This window comes from Mobula hypostoma, chromosome 11 (assembly GCF_963921235.1).
Source record: "Mobula hypostoma chromosome 11, sMobHyp1.1, whole genome shotgun sequence".
NCBI classification, from domain to species: domain Eukaryota; kingdom Metazoa; phylum Chordata; class Chondrichthyes; order Myliobatiformes; family Myliobatidae; genus Mobula; species Mobula hypostoma.
Window position 1 is genome coordinate 103,292,716 of NC_086107.1, and position 19,109 is coordinate 103,311,824.

Below are 19,109 nucleotides of genomic sequence, written 5' to 3' on the forward strand. Positions count from 1 at the left end.
TTTCCTGGATGGTAGCAGCTGGAACAGTCTGTGGTTGGGGTGACTCGGGTCCCCAATGATCCTTCGGGCCCTTTTTACACACCTGTCTCTGTAAACGTCCTGACCATTGGAAAGTTCACATCTACAGATGTGCTGGGCTGTCCGCACCACTCTCTGCAGAGCCCTGTGACTGAGGGAGGTACAGTTCCTATGACTGCCTGGAGAAGACAAGGAGAAGAGAAGAACCCTTCTCTCTTTCTGCATTCCCCATTCTACCCCTCCTCACCTGCTTATTCTTGCTTCTGGCCCCCTGTGGAAAAGAATACACAGTCAACATTTTGGGCTGAGGCCCTGATAAACAGCCCTAATGAAGGGCCTTGGCCTGAAAAGTCACCTGTTTATTCTCCTCCATGGATACTGCCAGGGTTCCCTCAGCTTTTTGTGTGTGTGTTGCTCATGAGACCCAGCATCTGCAGATCTCTTGTGTTTATGAACCTGTTGGAGGAACCAGCTTTTGAAAGGGGACTAAAACATGCCATCTTCTCAGGTGACTATGCTAAAGAAAAGCCTTGACTATTCTGCACTAATGTTCATCCTAGAGTTGGTATAAAAACACTGAGGGAAGTATAGTTCCCATGCCTGCCTGGAGAGGACAAGGAGGAGAGAAGAACCCTTCTCTCTTTCTCCATGCCCCATTCTGGTTTCCCTCTGCCCCTTCTCACCTGCTTATCCTTGCTTCTTGCCCCCTGTGCATTCAGTTCTGGTCACCCCGTTACAGGAAGGATGGGGGGATCTGCAGAGAGAGTGCAGAAGAGCTTCACCGGGATGCCAACACAAGAAAATCTGCAGATGCTGGAAATCCAGAGCAACACGCACAAAATGATGGAGGAACTCAGCAGGCCAGGCAGCATCCATGGAAAAGAGTAAACAGTAGACATTTTGGGCTGAGACCCTTAACTAAGGGCCTCGGCCCGAAAAGTCAGCTGTTCACTCTTGTCCACGGATGCTGCCTGGCCTGCTGAGTTCCTCCAGCGTTTTGTGGGCGTCATCAGGACTCTGCCTGGATTAGTGACAAGGAAAGGGTGGAAAAACTAGGTTTTCTCTGGAGTTGTGGAGGCTGAGGGGAGACATGCTTGAAATTTATAGAATTATGAGAGGCAGTGTATCTTCCCCCACCCCCCCCCGCGGGTCAAAATTTCTAATACTGGAGGGAGGGGGGGAAGTTAATTTAACACAAAAGCAGTGGGTGCCTGGAGTGCTCTGCCAGGGGTGATGGTGGAGGCAGGCACAATACAGACACGCAAGAGGCTCTTCAGTACGTGAATGTGCAGAGAATGGAGGGATGTGGATCGTATTCTAACGGAACAGCTATGGCATCATTAGGACTAAGTGGTTCAGCACAACATCGTGGGGTGAAAGGCCTGTTCCTGTACTGTACTGGTCTGTGTTTTAACTAAGATTATTAAAGAATATTGCAAAGGCAAAACGCTGCACGAGCTGGGTATCAGAACGAAAACAGAAAATACCGGTCACGAGCAAGAGAAAACCTGCAGACGCTGGAAATCCGAACAACACACGCTAAACGCTGGAGGAACTCAGCAGGCCAGGCAGCATCTAGGAAAAGAGTACGGTCGAAGGGTTTTGGCCCAAAGCGTGGACTAGATGCTGCCTGGCCTGCTGAGTTCCTCCGGCATTCTGTGTGTGTTGCTCAGAAAATACTGGTACGTACTCAGCTGTGGAAGAAGAAACAGTTTAATGTTATGGTTTGGGACCCTTCAGAACTGAGAAAAGCTGTGAGTTGGCTGAGGACAATGGGTGGGATAAAGAGAAACCCTCTGATAGAATGAAATAAAGGGGCGATTAAATTTACGACACCTCAACACCCAACTTCTCTGCTTCTTAGACTAATATGTGGCTTTGTCACTTCTGATCACCTGAAACATTAACCGTTCCTCCATCCACAGATGTTGCCCGACCAGCCGAGTGTTTCTGGCATTTTGCAACTGGAATAAAGATCTGTAGGAAATGTTCAGGTGGTTGGGCAGCTTCTGTGGTGAGAGGAACAGACTGATCTTTCAGGTCAACACACACACAAAATGCTGGAGGAGCTCAGCAAGTCAGGCAGCATCTGTGGAAGTGAATAGATAGCTTACACGTCGGGCCGAAACCCTTCTTCAGGACTGGGGCGGGGGGGGGAAGATGCCAGATTTTAGAGGTGGGGAGTTGGGGAAGGAGGCTTGCTGGAAGGTGATAGGTGAAGCCACTTAGGTGGGAAAGGTCAAGGGCTGGAGAAGAAAGAATCTGGTGGGAGAGGAGAGTGGACCAGAGGAGAAAGGGAAGGAGGAGCTCCCTCCAACACTCTGTGGTATGTTGCTTTGGATTTCCAGAATCTGCAGACTTGCTGATGTCCGTGACCTTTCAGGTCAATCTGCCGAACTCAGTGGTTCCAACCTGGGGGTCTTTGATTCCTTGCTTAATGGTATTGGTCCAAGGCATAAAAAAGGTCGAAAAGCTCAGGTCTAGCTGATTATTATCGTTCTGATGGTTTGGGTTGCTTGTTCCAGCCCCTTACGGTACTTTGACTAAACTTTGGAAAGGTATTTTGTCGTTAGTAACTGCTCTGGAATGCCCGGGGATAATAGCAGGTGGTATATGAAGGCAAGTCTTCATTAAACAAGAGAGCACGAAGCTGAAACCCGTCACAGTTGGGTGAGTTATTAAATATCCAAAGTTCAAACAGTAAGAACAGACACCACAGGGGTGAGGTTCGGGCAGAGAAAGGGAGAAAACCAAGAAAGTCATGTTCAGATAGAACATTACAACACAGTACAGGCCCTTCGGCCCTCAATGAGCTAACCTTTTAACCTACTCTAAATAGTCTAACCCTTCCCTCCTACATAACCCTCCATTTTTCATGTACCCAAGAGTTTCCTAAATGCCCCAAATGCATCTGCCTCTACCACTGCCCCTGGCAGGACATTCCACACCCCCACCACTCTGAGCGAAGAATTTACCTCTGACATTCTCCCTAAACTTTCCTCCAATCACCTAACAATCATGCCCCCTTGTATTAACCATTCCCACCCTGAGAAAGAATCTCTGGCTGTCCACTCTATCTATGCCTCTCATCATCTTGTACACTTCTTAACAAAGGCACCACGGTAGCACACCGGTTAGCGCGGCGTTATTACGGCCCAGGGCATTCCGGAGGTCAGCGTTGGATTCCAGCACCGTTCTGTAAGGAGTCTTTGTTCTGTGGAACTCCTGTGGAATGCAAGGGCTTTCCCCTGGGTGCTCCAGTTTCTTCCCACAGTCCAGAGACGTACCGGATAGGTTCATTGGGCATTGTAAATTGCCCGTGATTAGGTTAGGGTTAATCGGGGTCGTGGGGTCACTGGGATGCCATGGCTTGAAAGGGTCTACTTCGTGCTGTTCTGCTAAATAAATAATTCGAGTCACCTCTCATCCTCCTTTGTTCCAAAAAGGCCCTAGCTTGCTCAACTTTTCTTCATAAAACTTACCTTTTTGTCCAGGCAGCATCCTGGTAAATATCTTCTACACCCTCTCTGAAGTTTCTACGTCGTTCCTATAACGAGGTAATCAGAACCCAACACAATAGGGGAGGAGAAGATGGCGGCGCGACGCAGTGTGCGCGGCCGCTCCGAAATGATATCGTATTTGTTAAGTAGGGGCCGAGCACAATCCTGATTTGATGGAGACAGATGTGAGAAGCACAGAGGAACATCTGGAGAAACTTCTGAAATTAGATTAGATTAGATTAGTCATACTTTATTAATCCCGGAGGAAATTGGTTTTCGTTACAGTTGCACCATAAATAATAAATAGTAATAAAACCATAAATAGTTAAATAGTAATACGTAAATTATACCAGGAAATAAGTCCAGGACCAGCCTATTGGCTCAGGGTGTCTGACCCTCCAAGGGAGGAGTTGTAAAGTTTGATGGCCACAGGCAGGAATGACTTCCTATGACGCTCTGTGCTGCATCTCAGTGGAATGAGTCTCTGGCTGAATGTACTCCTGTGCCCAACCAGTACATTATGTAGTGGATGGGAGACATTGTCCAAGATGGCATGCAACTTGGACAGCATCCTCTTTTCAGACACCGCCGTCAGAGAGTCCAGTTCCATCCCCACCACATACTGGCCTTACGAATGAGTTTGTTGATTCTGTTGGTGTCTGCTACCCTCAGCCTGCTGCCCCAGCACACAACAGCAAACATGATAGCACTGGCCACCACAGACTCGTAGATCATCCTCAGCATTGTCCGGCAGATGTTAAAGGACCTCAGTCTCCTCAGGAAATAGAGATGGCTCTGACCCTTCTTGTAGACAGCCTCAGTGTTCTTTGACCAGTCCAGTTTATTGACAATTCGTATCCCCAGGTATTTGTAATCCTCCACCATGTCCACACGGACCCCCTGGATGGAAACAGGGGTCACCGGTACCTTAGCTCTCCTCAGGTCTACCACCAGCTCCTTAGTCTTTTTCACATTAAGCTGCAGATAATTCTGCTCACACCATGTGACAAAGTTTCCTACCGTAGCCCTGTACTCAGCCTCATCTCCCTTGCTGAAGCATCCAACTATGGCAGAGTCATCTGAAAACTTCTGAAGATGACAAGACTCTGTGCAGTAGTTGAAGTCCGAGGTGTAAAGGGTGAAGAGAAAGGGAGACAAGACAATCCCCTGTGGAGCCCCAGTGCTGCTGATCACTCTGTCGGACACACACTGTTGCAAGCACACATACTGTGGTCTGCCAGTCAGGTAATCAAGAATCCATGACACCAGGAAAGCATCCACCTGCATCACTGTCAGCTTCTCCCCCAGCAGAGCAGAGCGGATGGTGTTGAACGCACTGGAGAAGTCAAAAAACATGACCCTCACAGTGCTCGCTGGCTTGTCCAGGTGGGCGTAGACACGGTTCAGCAGGTAGACGATGGCATCCTCAACTCCTAGTCGGGGCTGGTAGGCGAACTGGAGGGGATCTAAGTGTGGCCTGACCATAGGCTGGAGCAGCTCCAGAACAAGTCTCTCCAGGGTCTTCCTGATGTGGGAGGTCAAAGCCACCGGTCTGTAGTCATTGAGGCCGCTGGGGCACGGCGTCTTCAGCACACGGACGAGGCAGGATGTCTTCCACAGCACAGGAACCCTCCGGAGCCTCAGGCTCAGGTTGAATACATGGCGAAGTACTCCACATAGCTGAGGGGCACAGGCTTTGAGCACCCTGGTACTGACACCATCCAGTCCTGCAGCCTTGCTTGGGTTGAGACGTTTCAGCTGTCTTCTCACCTGTTCGGCTGTGAAGCCCACCGTGGTGGTTTTGTGTGGGGAAGGGGTATAGTCAAGAGAGCAGGGTGAGGGACTGTGAGGAGGGGTAGGAGGGGAGAGTGGAGTATGTGTTGGTTGGAGGCCGACAACAGATGGCTCATGTGGGGGATGGGCAGGGGCCACAATGTCAAATCTGTTAAAGAACAGGTTAAGTTCATTGTCCCTATGCCTGAAATGCCGGATTCGCTGCCGCTGCTACTGTGCGATCGAGAATCTCTGGAGGGGAAGGCCCCAAATCCTCGGCTTTGCCTATTGCTTGTTGCTGGGGCCGGGGTCGAAGCGCTTGGCAGAGATGGTGCTCGGTGTCGGAGGCTCGAAGTTTTCGGACAGACTCAGAGTTGGCTGTGGTCGGGTGCTTCCAGGATGCTGCATTGGCAAGTTTGCGGCGCTGGAAGCTCATGGCAGGGAGAGTTTTTTTTCTTCCTTCTACCGTCTGCGTGAGATGATGGGACTTTCGAGAGACTTTGAGACTTTTTTTTTTACCGTGCCCATGGTCTGTTCTTTATCAAATTATGGTGTTGCTTTGCACTGTTGTAACTATATGTTTTAATTATGTGGTTTTTGTCAGTTTTTCAGTCTTGGTTTGTCTTGTGTTTCTGTGATATCACACCGGAGGAACATTGTATCATTTCTTAATGCATGCATTACTAAATGACAATAAAAGAGGACTGTGTGTCCTCAGAATCTAATCTAATCTAATATTCCAAGTGTGACCTAACCAAATAACCAGGTATTTTTAAGTTGCTCATTACACAACCGATTTATTATTCCAGAACAATCCATAGATTACGAGGGGGCTAAGGTATTATCGTGTGTATTCTGACCGATGATGTATCAATCACTCATTGTCGTAGGTCAGGTCACAGCTAGATGACACAAGGTGGTGGTTTCTGCCCCTGCTCAGCCAGCAGACACAAGCACACACTGACCCTCCGTCTGCTGGAGGGGAGGAGGTGTTGTCTCACGACAGAGACGTTCCTGTTTGCACTTCCCCATGGACCAGGACGAGGATGACGGTTATCTGCAATATTTACATTGTAAATATTTTACACTCATATGCACACACAAGCCACACGCTTGCCTATACAGAGATAAAAACAGGCACATGATCAGCAAGTCAGATCAGACAGCATCTGTTGTCTCGCTCAGGTCTGTGGTGCTGCCTGACTCGCTGAGCTCCTCCAGTATTTTGTGTAAGTTGCTCAAGATTTTGCAAACCTGCAGAATCTCTCGTGTTTATCACAAACAACACACGTACACTCATACACAGACAAAAAACACACACACACACACACATGCATACACAAGGGATGGGGGAAGGGAACCATTGATGTCATAGCCCTGAAAACAATGGGTAGTAGAAGGAGGAGGCGGGTAACAGATGGTGGCGGAGACACATTCCCAGGAAGGAGACGTGGCTGTGGTAGCGGGTCTGAGTCAGGATGCGGTCAAAGAGTCGGGGAGAGGCGGATATCACAGAGGGGGAGCAGTGAGAGAGAGTTTCAATTTGTCTTTTGTAATTTGTAATTTGTCTTTCAAATTACTGGTCTTCCAATTGAAGCTACAAGCATTCTTCAAATCCTTCCCCATCTTTCATTCTTCAGTCCTGACAAAGGGTTCCGGCCCAAAAGGTCGACTCATCGTTTCTAACGCTGAGTTTCTCCAGCGCACTGAAAGTGCTGCTTTGATCACAGCATCTGCAGATTATTTTGTGTTTATGACCCATCTATTAACACCAGCCTAATGACAGGACCAATTAACCTGCTAACCAGGGAGGAAACCGGAGCACCCGGAGGAAACCCACGCGGCCACGGGGAGAACGTACAAACTCCTTACAGGCAGCGGCGGGAATTGAACCCGGGTCACTGGCGCTGTAAAGCGATGCGCTAACCACTACACTACCATGCCGCTGGCCCCACTTCCTGCTGATTTTAGGTTTCCGTTAGTATTGAGTTCCTGCTGGTGCCCCACACAGGCGAGTAGATTCAATCTTTCACCTCAGGGCGATTTAAAGTGGGGTGTAGGAGGAAACCAGAACACCGGGAGAACTTGTTCAAGCACAGGAAGTCCATACACACAGTATCAGAGGTCAGGATTGAACCCAACACAACAGCACAGTGAGGCAGTGGTTCTATCACAATGTCATCCACTGAGAACTCCTGTGTCCTCAGCGGATGACACCCTCTGCCTCTATTTTCTTCGAAGTTTGCACAGATTCGGCACGTCACCTAAAACTTTGACAGACTTCTATGACTTCTAGAGAGAGTATCCTGACTGGCTGCATCAAACAACTTGGTGTGGAAGCACCAATACCCAAGACTGGAGAACCCTACCAAAAGTAATGGATACAGCCCAGTCCACCAGAGGAAAAGCTCCCCCTACATCTACAGGGAGTGCTGCCACAAGAAAGCAACATTCATCTTTGAGGACCGCCCTCCCCCCCCCGCCACCATCCAGGTCATGCTCTGTTCTCGCTGCTGCCATCAAGGAGGTGGTACAGGAGCCTTAGGTCCCACACAGCCAGGTTCAGGAACAATTATTACCTCTCAACCATCAGGCTCCTGAACCAGCATGGATAACTTCATTTACCTCCACCCAGAACTGATCCCTTAACCTACAGACTCACTTTGAAGGACTCAACAATTCATGGTTGTTTGTCCGTCTTTGTGTGTAGTTTTTCATTTTTTTGTTCCATCGTGAATACGCGCAAGAAAATGAATCTCAAGGCAGTATATGATGACAGATATTTACTTTGATAATTAATTTACTTTGAACTTTGTGTTTTAGGAACCTTTTGTGCACTGACATTTACAAATCTCTGTTTAAAAAAATATTCTTTATTTCTTTCATTCCTACTAAAGAGAATAAATTCACATCTGTCACCGTATCATGGGCCGTGCTTTTTGTCGACACACAGCACTGTAGATGGGATTGCCAACATTCCCTGCTCAGATATGCTATGTCAACAGTCACGGTGTAGTGGTGATTAGTGGCCAATAGGTGGTGCTGGGGAGCACATTGCAAGCACATGCTCCCAACTCCAGTTGGTTCTGGTGTGCACAAAATGATAACCGTACCAGACTGAGGGTGAATGACAAAGAATTCAAGTAGTATTGGCATCATCTGCTGATATGGAATTGTAACGGAGGCACATCCCACAAACGCAGTTGATATTAACATCTCTCCCCACCAGAGAACAGGGGAATGTTTCTACATTCAGATTTCCGTGAAGTCCTGCAGAAGATAACTTCGGGTCCAGGTCTGGGAATGGTAGTGTGTGGCTCATTCGCGCAGGAAGAGTTCTTTGCACAGTCTGACAGTATCCTCTGGTGACACCACTGTGTATCCAATTGTCCTGGGATCATGAAAGATCTCATGGTCATTACCGCCCTGTGTGCAAAAGACACTGGAGTCAATTTCTCTTCCCCTCCTCAGCGCGCTCCTTCCCTGGGCCCCACAGAATAATCTCATCCAAGCATCTTTCATTGACAGGCCCGATAAGCCTGGATTTCCACTAGAGGGAGCGTTATGGTCCAGTACCAACATGCCCATGATTCAGTCAGTGATCAGATGGAACTAGAACTCCTGTTTAGTTTTGCTTCCCTTGAGCGGAGGCTCACTGCCCTGCCAGTGTAGCCCTTACTGGTGTTGGGTCTCCAGTGTAACGGCCCCATCAAAACCAACAACCACCAGACACGGCACTCCCCTCCCAAGGTACATGCTTACACAGAAAATAGAATGGTACGGTACAGTACATGTTCTTCAGCCCATGTTGTTGTGCCAACCTTTTAACCAACCTTGAGATCAATCTAACCTTCTCTCCCACATAACCCTCCATTTTTTTTTCCATCCATGTGACTAAGAGACTCTTAAATGTCCCTAACATATCTCCTCTACCACCACCCTGGCAGTGCACTCCACACACCCACCACTCTCTGTGGAAGAAAGACTACCTCTGGCATTCCCCCCCCCCATATACTTTCCTCCAATCACCTTAAAATTATACCCCTTCATATTAGCCATTTTCACCCTGGGATAAAAAGCTCTGTCTATCCATTTGATCTATGTCTCTTAACACCTTGTCAAGTCACCTCTCATTCTCCTTCACTCCAAAGCAAAAAGCACTAGCTTGCTCAACCTAGCCTCATAAGACATGCTCTTAATCTAGGCAGCAGCCTGGTAAATCTTCAGTGCACCTTCTCTAAAGCTTCCAATCCTTCCTATAATGAGGCGACCAAAACTGAACACAACACTCCAAGTGTGGTCTAACCAAAGTTTTACAGAGTTGAAACATTACCTCACAACTCTTGAACTCTATCCCCCGATTAATGATGGACAAGACACCATTTGCCTTCTTAACAACCCTATCAACTCGCTCGGCAACTTCGAGGAATCTACAGACATGGACCTCAAGATCCTGCTGTTCCTCCACATTGCTAAGAATCCTACCATTAACCCTGTACTCTGCCTTCAGATACGACCTTCCAAAGTGTATCACTCCACACTTCTCTGCAGTGAACTCCATCTACAACTATCCAGCCCAGCTCTGCATCCCAACAATGTCCCATTGCAACCTATGTCATTTTTGGCCAACTTTTCAGTGGGATGGGTCCAACGTGCGGTCTTGAAGCAGCCAAACCACCAGCAAACACTTGTTAAGAGATGGCTCACCAGTGAGCAACTAGTCAAAAACTAACTGTGGACAGCCTGGTTTCCAATGGTTAATGGGTCACCCAGTGCCTGTCCTGTTTATGGCCACAGTGGTCAACAGATGTGCTCATTGGTCCCACGTGTATCAAGGATTCTACTTATCGAAGGGCTGCTTGTGAATGGCCTTGCTAATCAATGGCTTCCCCCAATCAATGGATTCTCCTATCAATGGCTTTGTTCATCAATACATTGCCCCATTGGCCTCCTTCTTCATCATCTGGTTATATTCAAGATCTTGAAAGAAATGAGGGGTGGTTGGGCAGGGAGGATGATAGGGCCCATGATGGGTGGGTCTGTTGATGAGGGAGACCAACGAATGGGGGAGTCAGTTGCCGGAGATGGTTGATGGGGGGAAGAGATGTTGGTCTCTGACAGTGCAATTAGAGTGTCACATGGTGCCTGATAACTAGCCGAGCTGGTAGGCACGGTAGTCCGTCAATGCCAACTCTGACCGCTGGTCAACCCCTGATCCACATCAACCCACAACCCCTTGTATTCTTCTGACCTCCAAACCTACCCCTATCCCTTTGTCAACGCTCCTAAAGTTACCAACCCCAACTGGACCTTATGCTCCCTGACCCCACAACCTTTGACCTCTCACCGATCTTCAACCTCTGTGCACCTCCTGACACCTTAACCCTTGAGTCTTCATCAACCTCAACTCTCTGCATCCCTCTTACCTCCCCACCCTTGGCCTAACAACCCCAGACACCTTATCAATCCCAATCCCCATTCATCATGAGTTCTCAACCCTTGACCTCTCATTAACCTGAACCCCTCACCAACCACCCCCCCCCCACCCATCCGTGGTCAACGCACTAATCCCTCACAGCCCGTGATGTCTGGTCAAGGTCCAGACCCTCAGTGAAACTTTACCGGGTCGGTCTCATTCCCAAAGAAGTGGATCGTTTTAATTCCGTCCTTTTCCAGGATATCCAGGCAGTAGCGCTTGTCCCAACCCTCGGGGTAGATGTCAAAGCTGATCATGCCCCCTGTAAGAAGGGGGAAGAGGAGAGATGGGGGGGCAGAGGGGAGAGAGTGGGGGAGGAGGGAGGGAGAGGGGAAAGAAGAGGGGAGAGAGAAAGGGAAAGGAGGGGGAGAGAAAGGGAAAGGAGGGGGAAGGGAAAAGGGAAAGAAGAGGAAGGATGGGTAGTGAGGGTGGTGTAGGGACAGAGGTCAAGAGATGGGGGCGAATGAGAGGGGCAAGGGAGAGAGTGGTGGAGGGGAGAGGGGGAGGGGAAGGGAGGGAAGGACAGGGCGGGGGACAATTATGAGTCTTGAGATACTCCACATCCCAGTATCACATTCTCTCACCTCCCCAACCTCTCCCCTCCCACTCCCCCCCAAAGATAAGGTCCCGTTTCCCCTACTAATTGCATGTAAAGACATTTTTCATCACAGAAACTGACCCTTTGGCCTGTTGTCTCCATGCTGCCCCCTGTATCTACCCACACCAATCCCATGAACCCAAATTGTCTCTGTGGCCATATGCCTCAGTGATTCAGATCCTTAACTAGATGCCTTTTAAATGCTGGGAGAGTCTGTGTGTCCACCACCCCCTCAGGCAGTGTGCTCCTGACTCCAGTCCCCCAGAGTGACAAAAACTAATTCCCGCACCCCCACACATACAGATCCCCTCTAAACAAGCTACACAAACCTTTGCCTTCGTGGTTCAGGTGCTCTCGCCACGGGAAAAAGATCTTTGCTATCTACTGCCATTATCCTAATTTTACACACCTCCTGCAGCAGGCCACCCTGGAAAAGGCAGCCCCTGACTCCATCCGCCAGTCTAAACCGTCACACTCTCCGTCAATGGCACACAGTGGCCGCGGTGTGTATGTCCACAAAATGTGCCACAGTCAGTTGCCTGGGGTTCTCCAACAGCAGCTGACGGATCTGTGACCAGTTCCGTCACGGAAAAACGTTCCCAGGCAGGATGAGGAAAAGCTTCAAGGCTGTGCTCAAAGCCTCCTCGAGGAGACATAATATCCGCCATGACCCCAGGGAAGTCCTGGCCCACATGCACACAAGGTGAGAAAGACTGTTGGGAAAGGTATTAGGGACCTTGAATCTGTGCACAACGAACACACAGATTCCTCTTATCAAATTACACGCCTCTATCGTCTCTCCTCATCCTCCTTCGTTCCAAAGAGAAAAGCCCTAGCTCACTCAACCAATCCTCATAAGACATGCTCTCTAGTCCAGGCAGCGTCCTGGTAAATCTCCTCTGCACCTTCTCGAAAGCTTCCACATCCTTCCTGTAATGAGATGACTAGATTGAGAACACTCCAAGAATGGTCTAACCAGGGTTTTATAGAGCTGTAACACTACTTCATGGCTCTTGAACTCAATCCCCCGACTAATGAAGGCCAACACACCATTCCCCTTCTACGCTACCCTATCATCTTGCATGGCAACTCTGAGGGAGCTATGGACGTGGACCCCAAAATCTCTCTGTTCCTCCACACTGCTAATAATCCTGCCATTAGCCTGGTTCTCTGTCTTCAAGTCTGACCTGCTGAAGTGTATCACTTCACACTTTGCCAGAGTAGGCAGCTGATGGGGTGACTGGGCATGTTGTGAGGTGGCAGGCATCGTCTCCAACTTACATGCGGCTTCTGTGCACTCCCAGGGCATGGACTCAAGGCTCCCAATACCGTCCTAACACACCTTCTCCTCTCCAAGTGTCCAGGGGTCAGAGGTTCCCTGGTCGGTACAGATACTATGTTTCCTCAAGGAGGCTTTGAGCGCATCCTGCCTGGCAATCTCTTCCCGTGACAGAGCTGGGAACAGAGTGCCTCTTTCAGGAATTGGGTGTGGGATCCGTGACCGATGAGGTCTGGCCAAGGGATAACCATTCCCTCGGTGCTGTGGTGTTGGGCTCTGGGAAAGGATCCCCTATCTTGCCTGTGGATTTGGTGGACTTGGCCGAGGTTCTCCTCAATGCTGTTGGAGGTAGCCGGTACAGCAGAACACTGGACAGACCAGAGCCCTCTGCTCCTGACTCTTCAAACACAGTTTTCCTCAGACTCTTAAAGGGTGTGCAGGTGCACTGAAGATAACGTTGAACTTCGTAAGTAACATTCAGCAAATTGGCATATTTGGAAAAACTATCTCGTGCTTTCCCGGCGTGTATGACGAATGAACTCTTCTCGGGCTACTTGTACCGGCTGGAAGACCAAGAAAAGTTTATTGGCATATTTGGCTTTGATCTTGGTATTGGCTTATTATGCCACATCTACACAGAGCACCATTTACTACCCTGACATCCATTTTCTCGCAGGCATTCACAGTTAATAGAATCAAAGAAGCTCTGCACACGGCATCTGCTTCAAGAGCCTGATTGTTGAGGGGTAATAATTGTTCCTGAACCTGCTGGTGTGGGACCTGAGGCTCCTGTATCTTCTTGAGGGAGCAGCGAAAAGAGAGCATGTTCTGGATGGTGGGGGTCTCTGATGATGGATCTGCTTTCCTGTGACAGCGCTCCGTGCAGACGTGCTCGATGGCGGGGAGGACTTTTCCCATGATGGGCTGGGCCATACCCACTACTTTTTGTAGGATCTTCCAATCAAGGGCATTGGTGTTGCCATAGCAAGCCGTGAAGCCACCAGTCAATATATTCTTCACAACGCATCCACAGATGTTCGTCAAAGTTTTGGATGACACGTTGAGTCTGCACGACCTTCTATGAAAGCAGAGGTGCTGCTGTGCTTTCTTTGAAATAGCCCTTACTTGCTGGACCCAAGACAGGTCCTCTGAAAGATAATGCCGAGGAATTTAAAGTTGCTGACCCTCTCCACCTCTGATCTCCTGATGAGGACTGGCTCATGGACCTCAGATTCCTCCTCCTGAAGTCAATAATCAGCTCCTTGGTCTTGCTGACATTGAGTTGCGGATTTTCAACCTCCCTCCTATAAGCTGATTTGGCACCATCTTTGATTCGGCCACCAACAGTGATATCATCAGCAAACTTAAAACATGGCATTGGAGATGTTCTGATAGAGATTGTGGATCTCTTGGTTCATCCAGGGCTTCTGATTGGAGAAGACTGGGCGTCTGTATGAAAGATCATCTTATCAGATGACTCTAATCTTGCATACTGTTCATACAGATCAATTATTACACAGTGCATTGAGGTAGAACGAGTTAAAGCAGTACAAAATACTGGAGAAAAGTGCAACAGTTACAGAGGAAGTTCTGTGCAGGCAGACAATGAAGCACAAGGTCATAAGGAGGTAGATTGTGAGGCTGACAGTCCATTCTGTTGCACTAAGGGACCATTCAAGAGTTTTCTAACAGAGGGTAGAAGCTGTTCCTGAGCCTGGTGGCATGTGCGTCCAGGCTGTTGTATCTTCTCCCAGGTGGGAGGGGTAAGAAGAGAGAACGGCCAGGGTGGGTGGGATCTTTGACTATACTGGCTGCTTCACTGAGGTATGGACAGTCCATAGAGGGGAGGCTGTGATGTGCCGGGCCGTGCCCACAGCTCTGCAGTTTCCTGTGCTCACGGACGGAGCAAGCCGTGGTACTTCCACACAGGACGATCCACGTGCTGCACCGATTAGAGTGGCTGAGAGTTTCACTTCATTACTGTCACAGATCACCAAACCCCTTCCCGAGGGCACGGCAGGAGACGCAGTTCCAATTCCTCTCATCCCAACAAGACTGGGAATGGAAGCTGGAACACACAGACGTACAATTACTAACTGGGGTGTTGTGTACAGTTCTGGTCGCTCCACCGTAGGAAGGATGTGGAGGCTTTGCGAGAGGGTGCAGAAGAGGTTTACCAGGATGCCGCCTGGTTTAGAGGGCATGTGCTGTCATGAGAAGCTGGATAAACTTGGGTTGTTCTCTCTGGGGTGTCGGAGGCTGAGGGGAGATCTGATAGAGGTTTATAAGATTATGAGAGACATAGATAGAGTAGATAGGGTGTATCTGTGCCCCAGGGTAGAGATGTCTAATACCAGAGGGCACGCATTGAAGGTAAGGGGGGTAGGTGAGGGATGTTTTTTACTCAGAGAGTGGTGGATGCTTGGTATGGTTGTAGAGGCAAATACGTTAGAGGCTTTTATTTTAAGAACTATTTGGATAGGCACATGGGTGTGAGGAAGATGGAGGGATAGGGACATGGTGTAGGTAGGAGGGATTAGTGTTTGGGTGTTGTTTGGCGGATCGGCACAACATTGTGGGCCGAATGGCCTGTTCCTGTGCTGTGGTGTTCCATGTTCTCAGTTCTAAACCGGCCCCTAGCAGCCAACAACCCAGCAAGGTGGTTGTGTTCTGACAAGTGCAGGAGTGGTCCCACGGTCGTATAACCATTCTCGCCTTGCCGTCTGACCGACAGGGTAAAAGGTCTGTCTGATGTCATGAAGGGCTTGGGGTAGAATAATACGCAGGGACACTCTTCCCAACGGCTGGACCTTCAGGGCGTGAGATGACTGAAGAACAAGGGGCAGGGACGGTGAATGACTGGGTTCTTGTTATAAAGAGATGGTACAGGTTCAATGGGCCGAATGGCCTCATCCTGCGTACTGCTGGAAATAAAGGCACTGCGAGTGGACGTATTCCGGTGGACGGTTCGAGGACAGCGGGGACTGGAAGCAGACAGCGAGGCTGCGTGGCCAGCGGGCTTCACCGTGGGCTGAGGCTGTGAGACGTTGTTGGATGTGAGGCAAAGGAGACGGGCCCTGCTCGTGTGAGGGCGATGGCACGACAGGCTGCCCAGGCCTTGGCCTCGTTCTGTCCTAGAACTCCTCACCGTTTTACAACAGAGGAACACTCCTCGCCTCCTCCCCAACAGCCCAAGTTCTGCAAACCAGCCTCCCTTCAATGGACCCTGCCTGCACTTCTCCTGCCTCGGGAAAGCAAGACCCCTCCCACCCCAGACATTCCCTCTTCTCCACTCTCCCATACAAAAACCTGAAAGCAGGTAACCATCAGGCTTAAGCACAGCTTCTATCCTACCACTGAACGACCTCTCGTATCAAGGATGAATCCTTGGCCCCCCCTCTCTACCTCGTTATGGCGCTTGCCCCTTATTGCCAGCCTGTACTGCTCTCTCTCTGTAACTGTAACACTCTGTTCTGCATCCTGGTTTCCTTTTTAACTAGCTTGACATATTTATGTCTGCAGTCACTGAAAGCAAAAGCTTCTTACTGTATCTCAGTACATGTGACGATACTAAACTGATTACCGATAATCAGCTTATCTGCCCGTCTCTCCTCGTGGCTGTAGCTTGCTCATTTACCTGTAACGAGTCTCCCCTGTTTCACCCCGGGGGGGGAGAGGGGAGGTGGGGGCAGAGGGGAGGTGGGGGCAGAGGGGAGGCGGGGGGGGGAGGGAATTCAGAAGCAGCGCTGTGATTTTACCGCGATTGGCCAGTGCTGGGGGCGGGTGATGGGTGGTGGCTCTTGACAGAACAAAGTTCATCCCTTTTCCGGAGCACTGACTGTCTGAACTAACTGATTGAAGGGAAGCCAGGCACAGTCCAGGAACACTATGGACCTTGTACCCCAACTACCTACGTGCACACACACACACACGATATAACGTCATACACACACACATCCACACAGAGTCAGACACACAGCCAGATAAGACACACTTCTGGCTTACTTGCCTCTGGTACAGTTCAATCCTTTGCCAGCGAACTCCTTCTGCAAAGCCGCCACAAACTTCTCTCTGATCTTCTCTGTCTTTGGCGGAAGAAAGGCGAAGATTAGCGAAGCCCCCGATCAGTGCGTGTCTGGCACCCCCCACCCCCCCACCCAAGGAAAGGTGGGTCCACCTTCCCTCCCAGCCTCAGGAACTCCCAAAGCCCCTCCCAGCCAATGGGGTGCCCGTGAAGTGTGGCAGCCAGTTATGCACAGCAAGAGTCCACAAACAACAATGTGCTTTTGTTAAAAAAAAACCTGCAAAAAAATGTTGTCCTGGAAAACGGGAGTAACTCTACCACTTGTCTTTGAGGTGACAGTGAGGGATCTTTTGTGTCTAGTGGAGGGAGCAGGCAGGAGAGACCTCAGTTTGGCTTTTAACAGACAATGGTACGTCCATCACCCTGCGCTGGGGAGTGGGATTTGAACCTGGAACCTCTAATTCACTGTGGGACGACTTGGGTCCGGTGACACACAGCTGACTCAAGGAGAGCCGGGGAGAGGCCATTCAGCCCCTTGGGGCCCGGCTGCTCCGTGAGGAGGGAATTCAGGGCGAGGTGGAGAAGAGAACAGGGCTGCTAATTCAGGTGACGACACAGTGGTCACACAGTCCTATGGCTTGTAAACAGGCCCTTCGGCCCACCTAATCCATGCTGACCATCGCACACCCACTCGCACTAATCCTATTTCCCCCTCGTTCCCACAGATCCTGCCACTTGCCTACACGTTGGGGCCAATTTACAGAAGCAACTTAACCCACCAACCTGCATGTTTTGTTTTTTTTGGAGGGGCGGAGGAGAGTGGAGCACTTCGTGGTGCCGGAGGTCGGGATTGAACCCAGGGCGTTGCAGCCAAGGCAGCAGCTCGACTGGCTGCACCACTGTGGCGGCAATAAAGCAGCAATGCAACTCTTTTGAACCGAATGCGATGGAAATCTCTTCCTGCAGCTTCCATTCCACAGGACCTTCCTGGTATGGTTCTGACAGTAACGGAGGGCAGCAAGAACTGTTTCCAATATCCTCAGCCAATCCAAGAGCAATACTTTTCCCCAGTCTGTTCTATTTAAAGAATTTCTCTGTAATATTCAGAATTCCATTTAAAAGAGACACGAGATTCTGCAGATGCTGGAAATCTGCAGCAGCACACACAAAATGCTGGAGGTCAGACTGTAATGCTGAGGCTTTGTAAGGCACTGGCGAGGCCTCACTTGGAGTACTGTAAGCAGTTTTGGGCCCCTTATCTTAGAAAGGATGTGCTGACATTGGAGAGGGTTCAAAGGAGGTTCATGAAAATGACTCCAGGAATAAATGGCTTGTCATATGAAAAGTATTTGAGGGCTGTGGGTCTGTACTCACTGGAATTCAGGAGAATGAGACGGGATCTCATTGAAGTCTATCGAACGTTGAAAGGCCTTGATGAAGAGTGGGTGTGGAGAGGATTTTTCCTACGGTGGGGGAGTCTAAAACCTAATGGCACCGCCTCCGGATAGAGAGACTTCCATTTAGAACAGAGATAACAGCCCATCTCCTGTACTCAGTACTTCGATTTATGAAGGCCAATGTGCTGGAAGCTTTCTTTATGGCTCTATCTACTTGTGACAGCACTTTCAAGAAATCATGGATCTGTATTCCCAGAATCCTTTCTTCTACCACACTCCTCAGTGCCCCACCGTTCACTGTGTAAGACCAACCCTGGTTGTTGCAACACCTCGCACTTGTCTGCATTAAACTTCATCTGCCATTTGTCAGCCCATTTTTCCAGCTGGTCCAGATGCCGCTGCAAGCCACGATAGTCTTCCTCGCTGTCCACTGCACCCCCAGTCTTGGGGTCGTCTGCAAATTTGCTGATCTAATTAACCACATTACCCAGATTGTTGATATAGATGACAAACAGCAACGGACCCAGCACCGATCCCTGTGGCACTCCACCAGTCACAGGCCTCCCGTAAGAGGGGCAACCACCTACAACCACTCTTCGGCTTCTCCCACAAAGCCAATGTCTAATCTAATTTACCACTTCATCTTGAATGCCGAGCGACTGAACCTTCTTGACCATCTCTGCTTGGATCCCGGCACTTTCTGCCCTTGCCTCCTGTAGGGTCCGAGGGAACATCTTGTCAGGCCCTGGGGATTTATCCACCCTGATCAGGACAGCAAACACCTCCTCCTCTGTAATCTGTATAGGGTCCATCTAAAAAGAGTAGGTTGGGACTTTATTCCTTGAGAGTGTAGGAGACTGAGGAGCATGAAACAGAACCGTACAGCACAGGAACAAGCAATTCGCCCCACAATGTTGTGTCAAACCAATTAAAACACCCAAACGCTAATCCCTCCTACCTACACAATGTCCATATCCCTCCAACTTCCTTACATCCATGTGCCTATCCAAAAGTCTCTTAAAAGCCTCTAACCTATTTGCCTGT

At 49.5% G+C, this 19,109-nt stretch overlaps 1 protein-coding gene across 1 annotated transcript in view; it reads right to left on the reverse strand.

Annotated features, from left to right (window-relative positions):
- Positions 1–8,059: 8,059 nt before the first annotated feature.
- LOC134354037 (phosphomannomutase 1-like) overlaps positions 8,060–19,109 on the reverse strand; it is a 28,913-nt gene continuing 17,863 nt past the window's right edge. The window contains 3 exon segments of the mRNA XM_063062716.1: positions 8,060–8,717; positions 10,914–11,029; positions 16,654–16,729. Of these exon segments, the coding sequence (XP_062918786.1) occupies positions 8,610–8,717; positions 10,914–11,029; positions 16,654–16,729 (300 nt within the window). The 3' untranslated portion in view covers positions 8,060–8,609.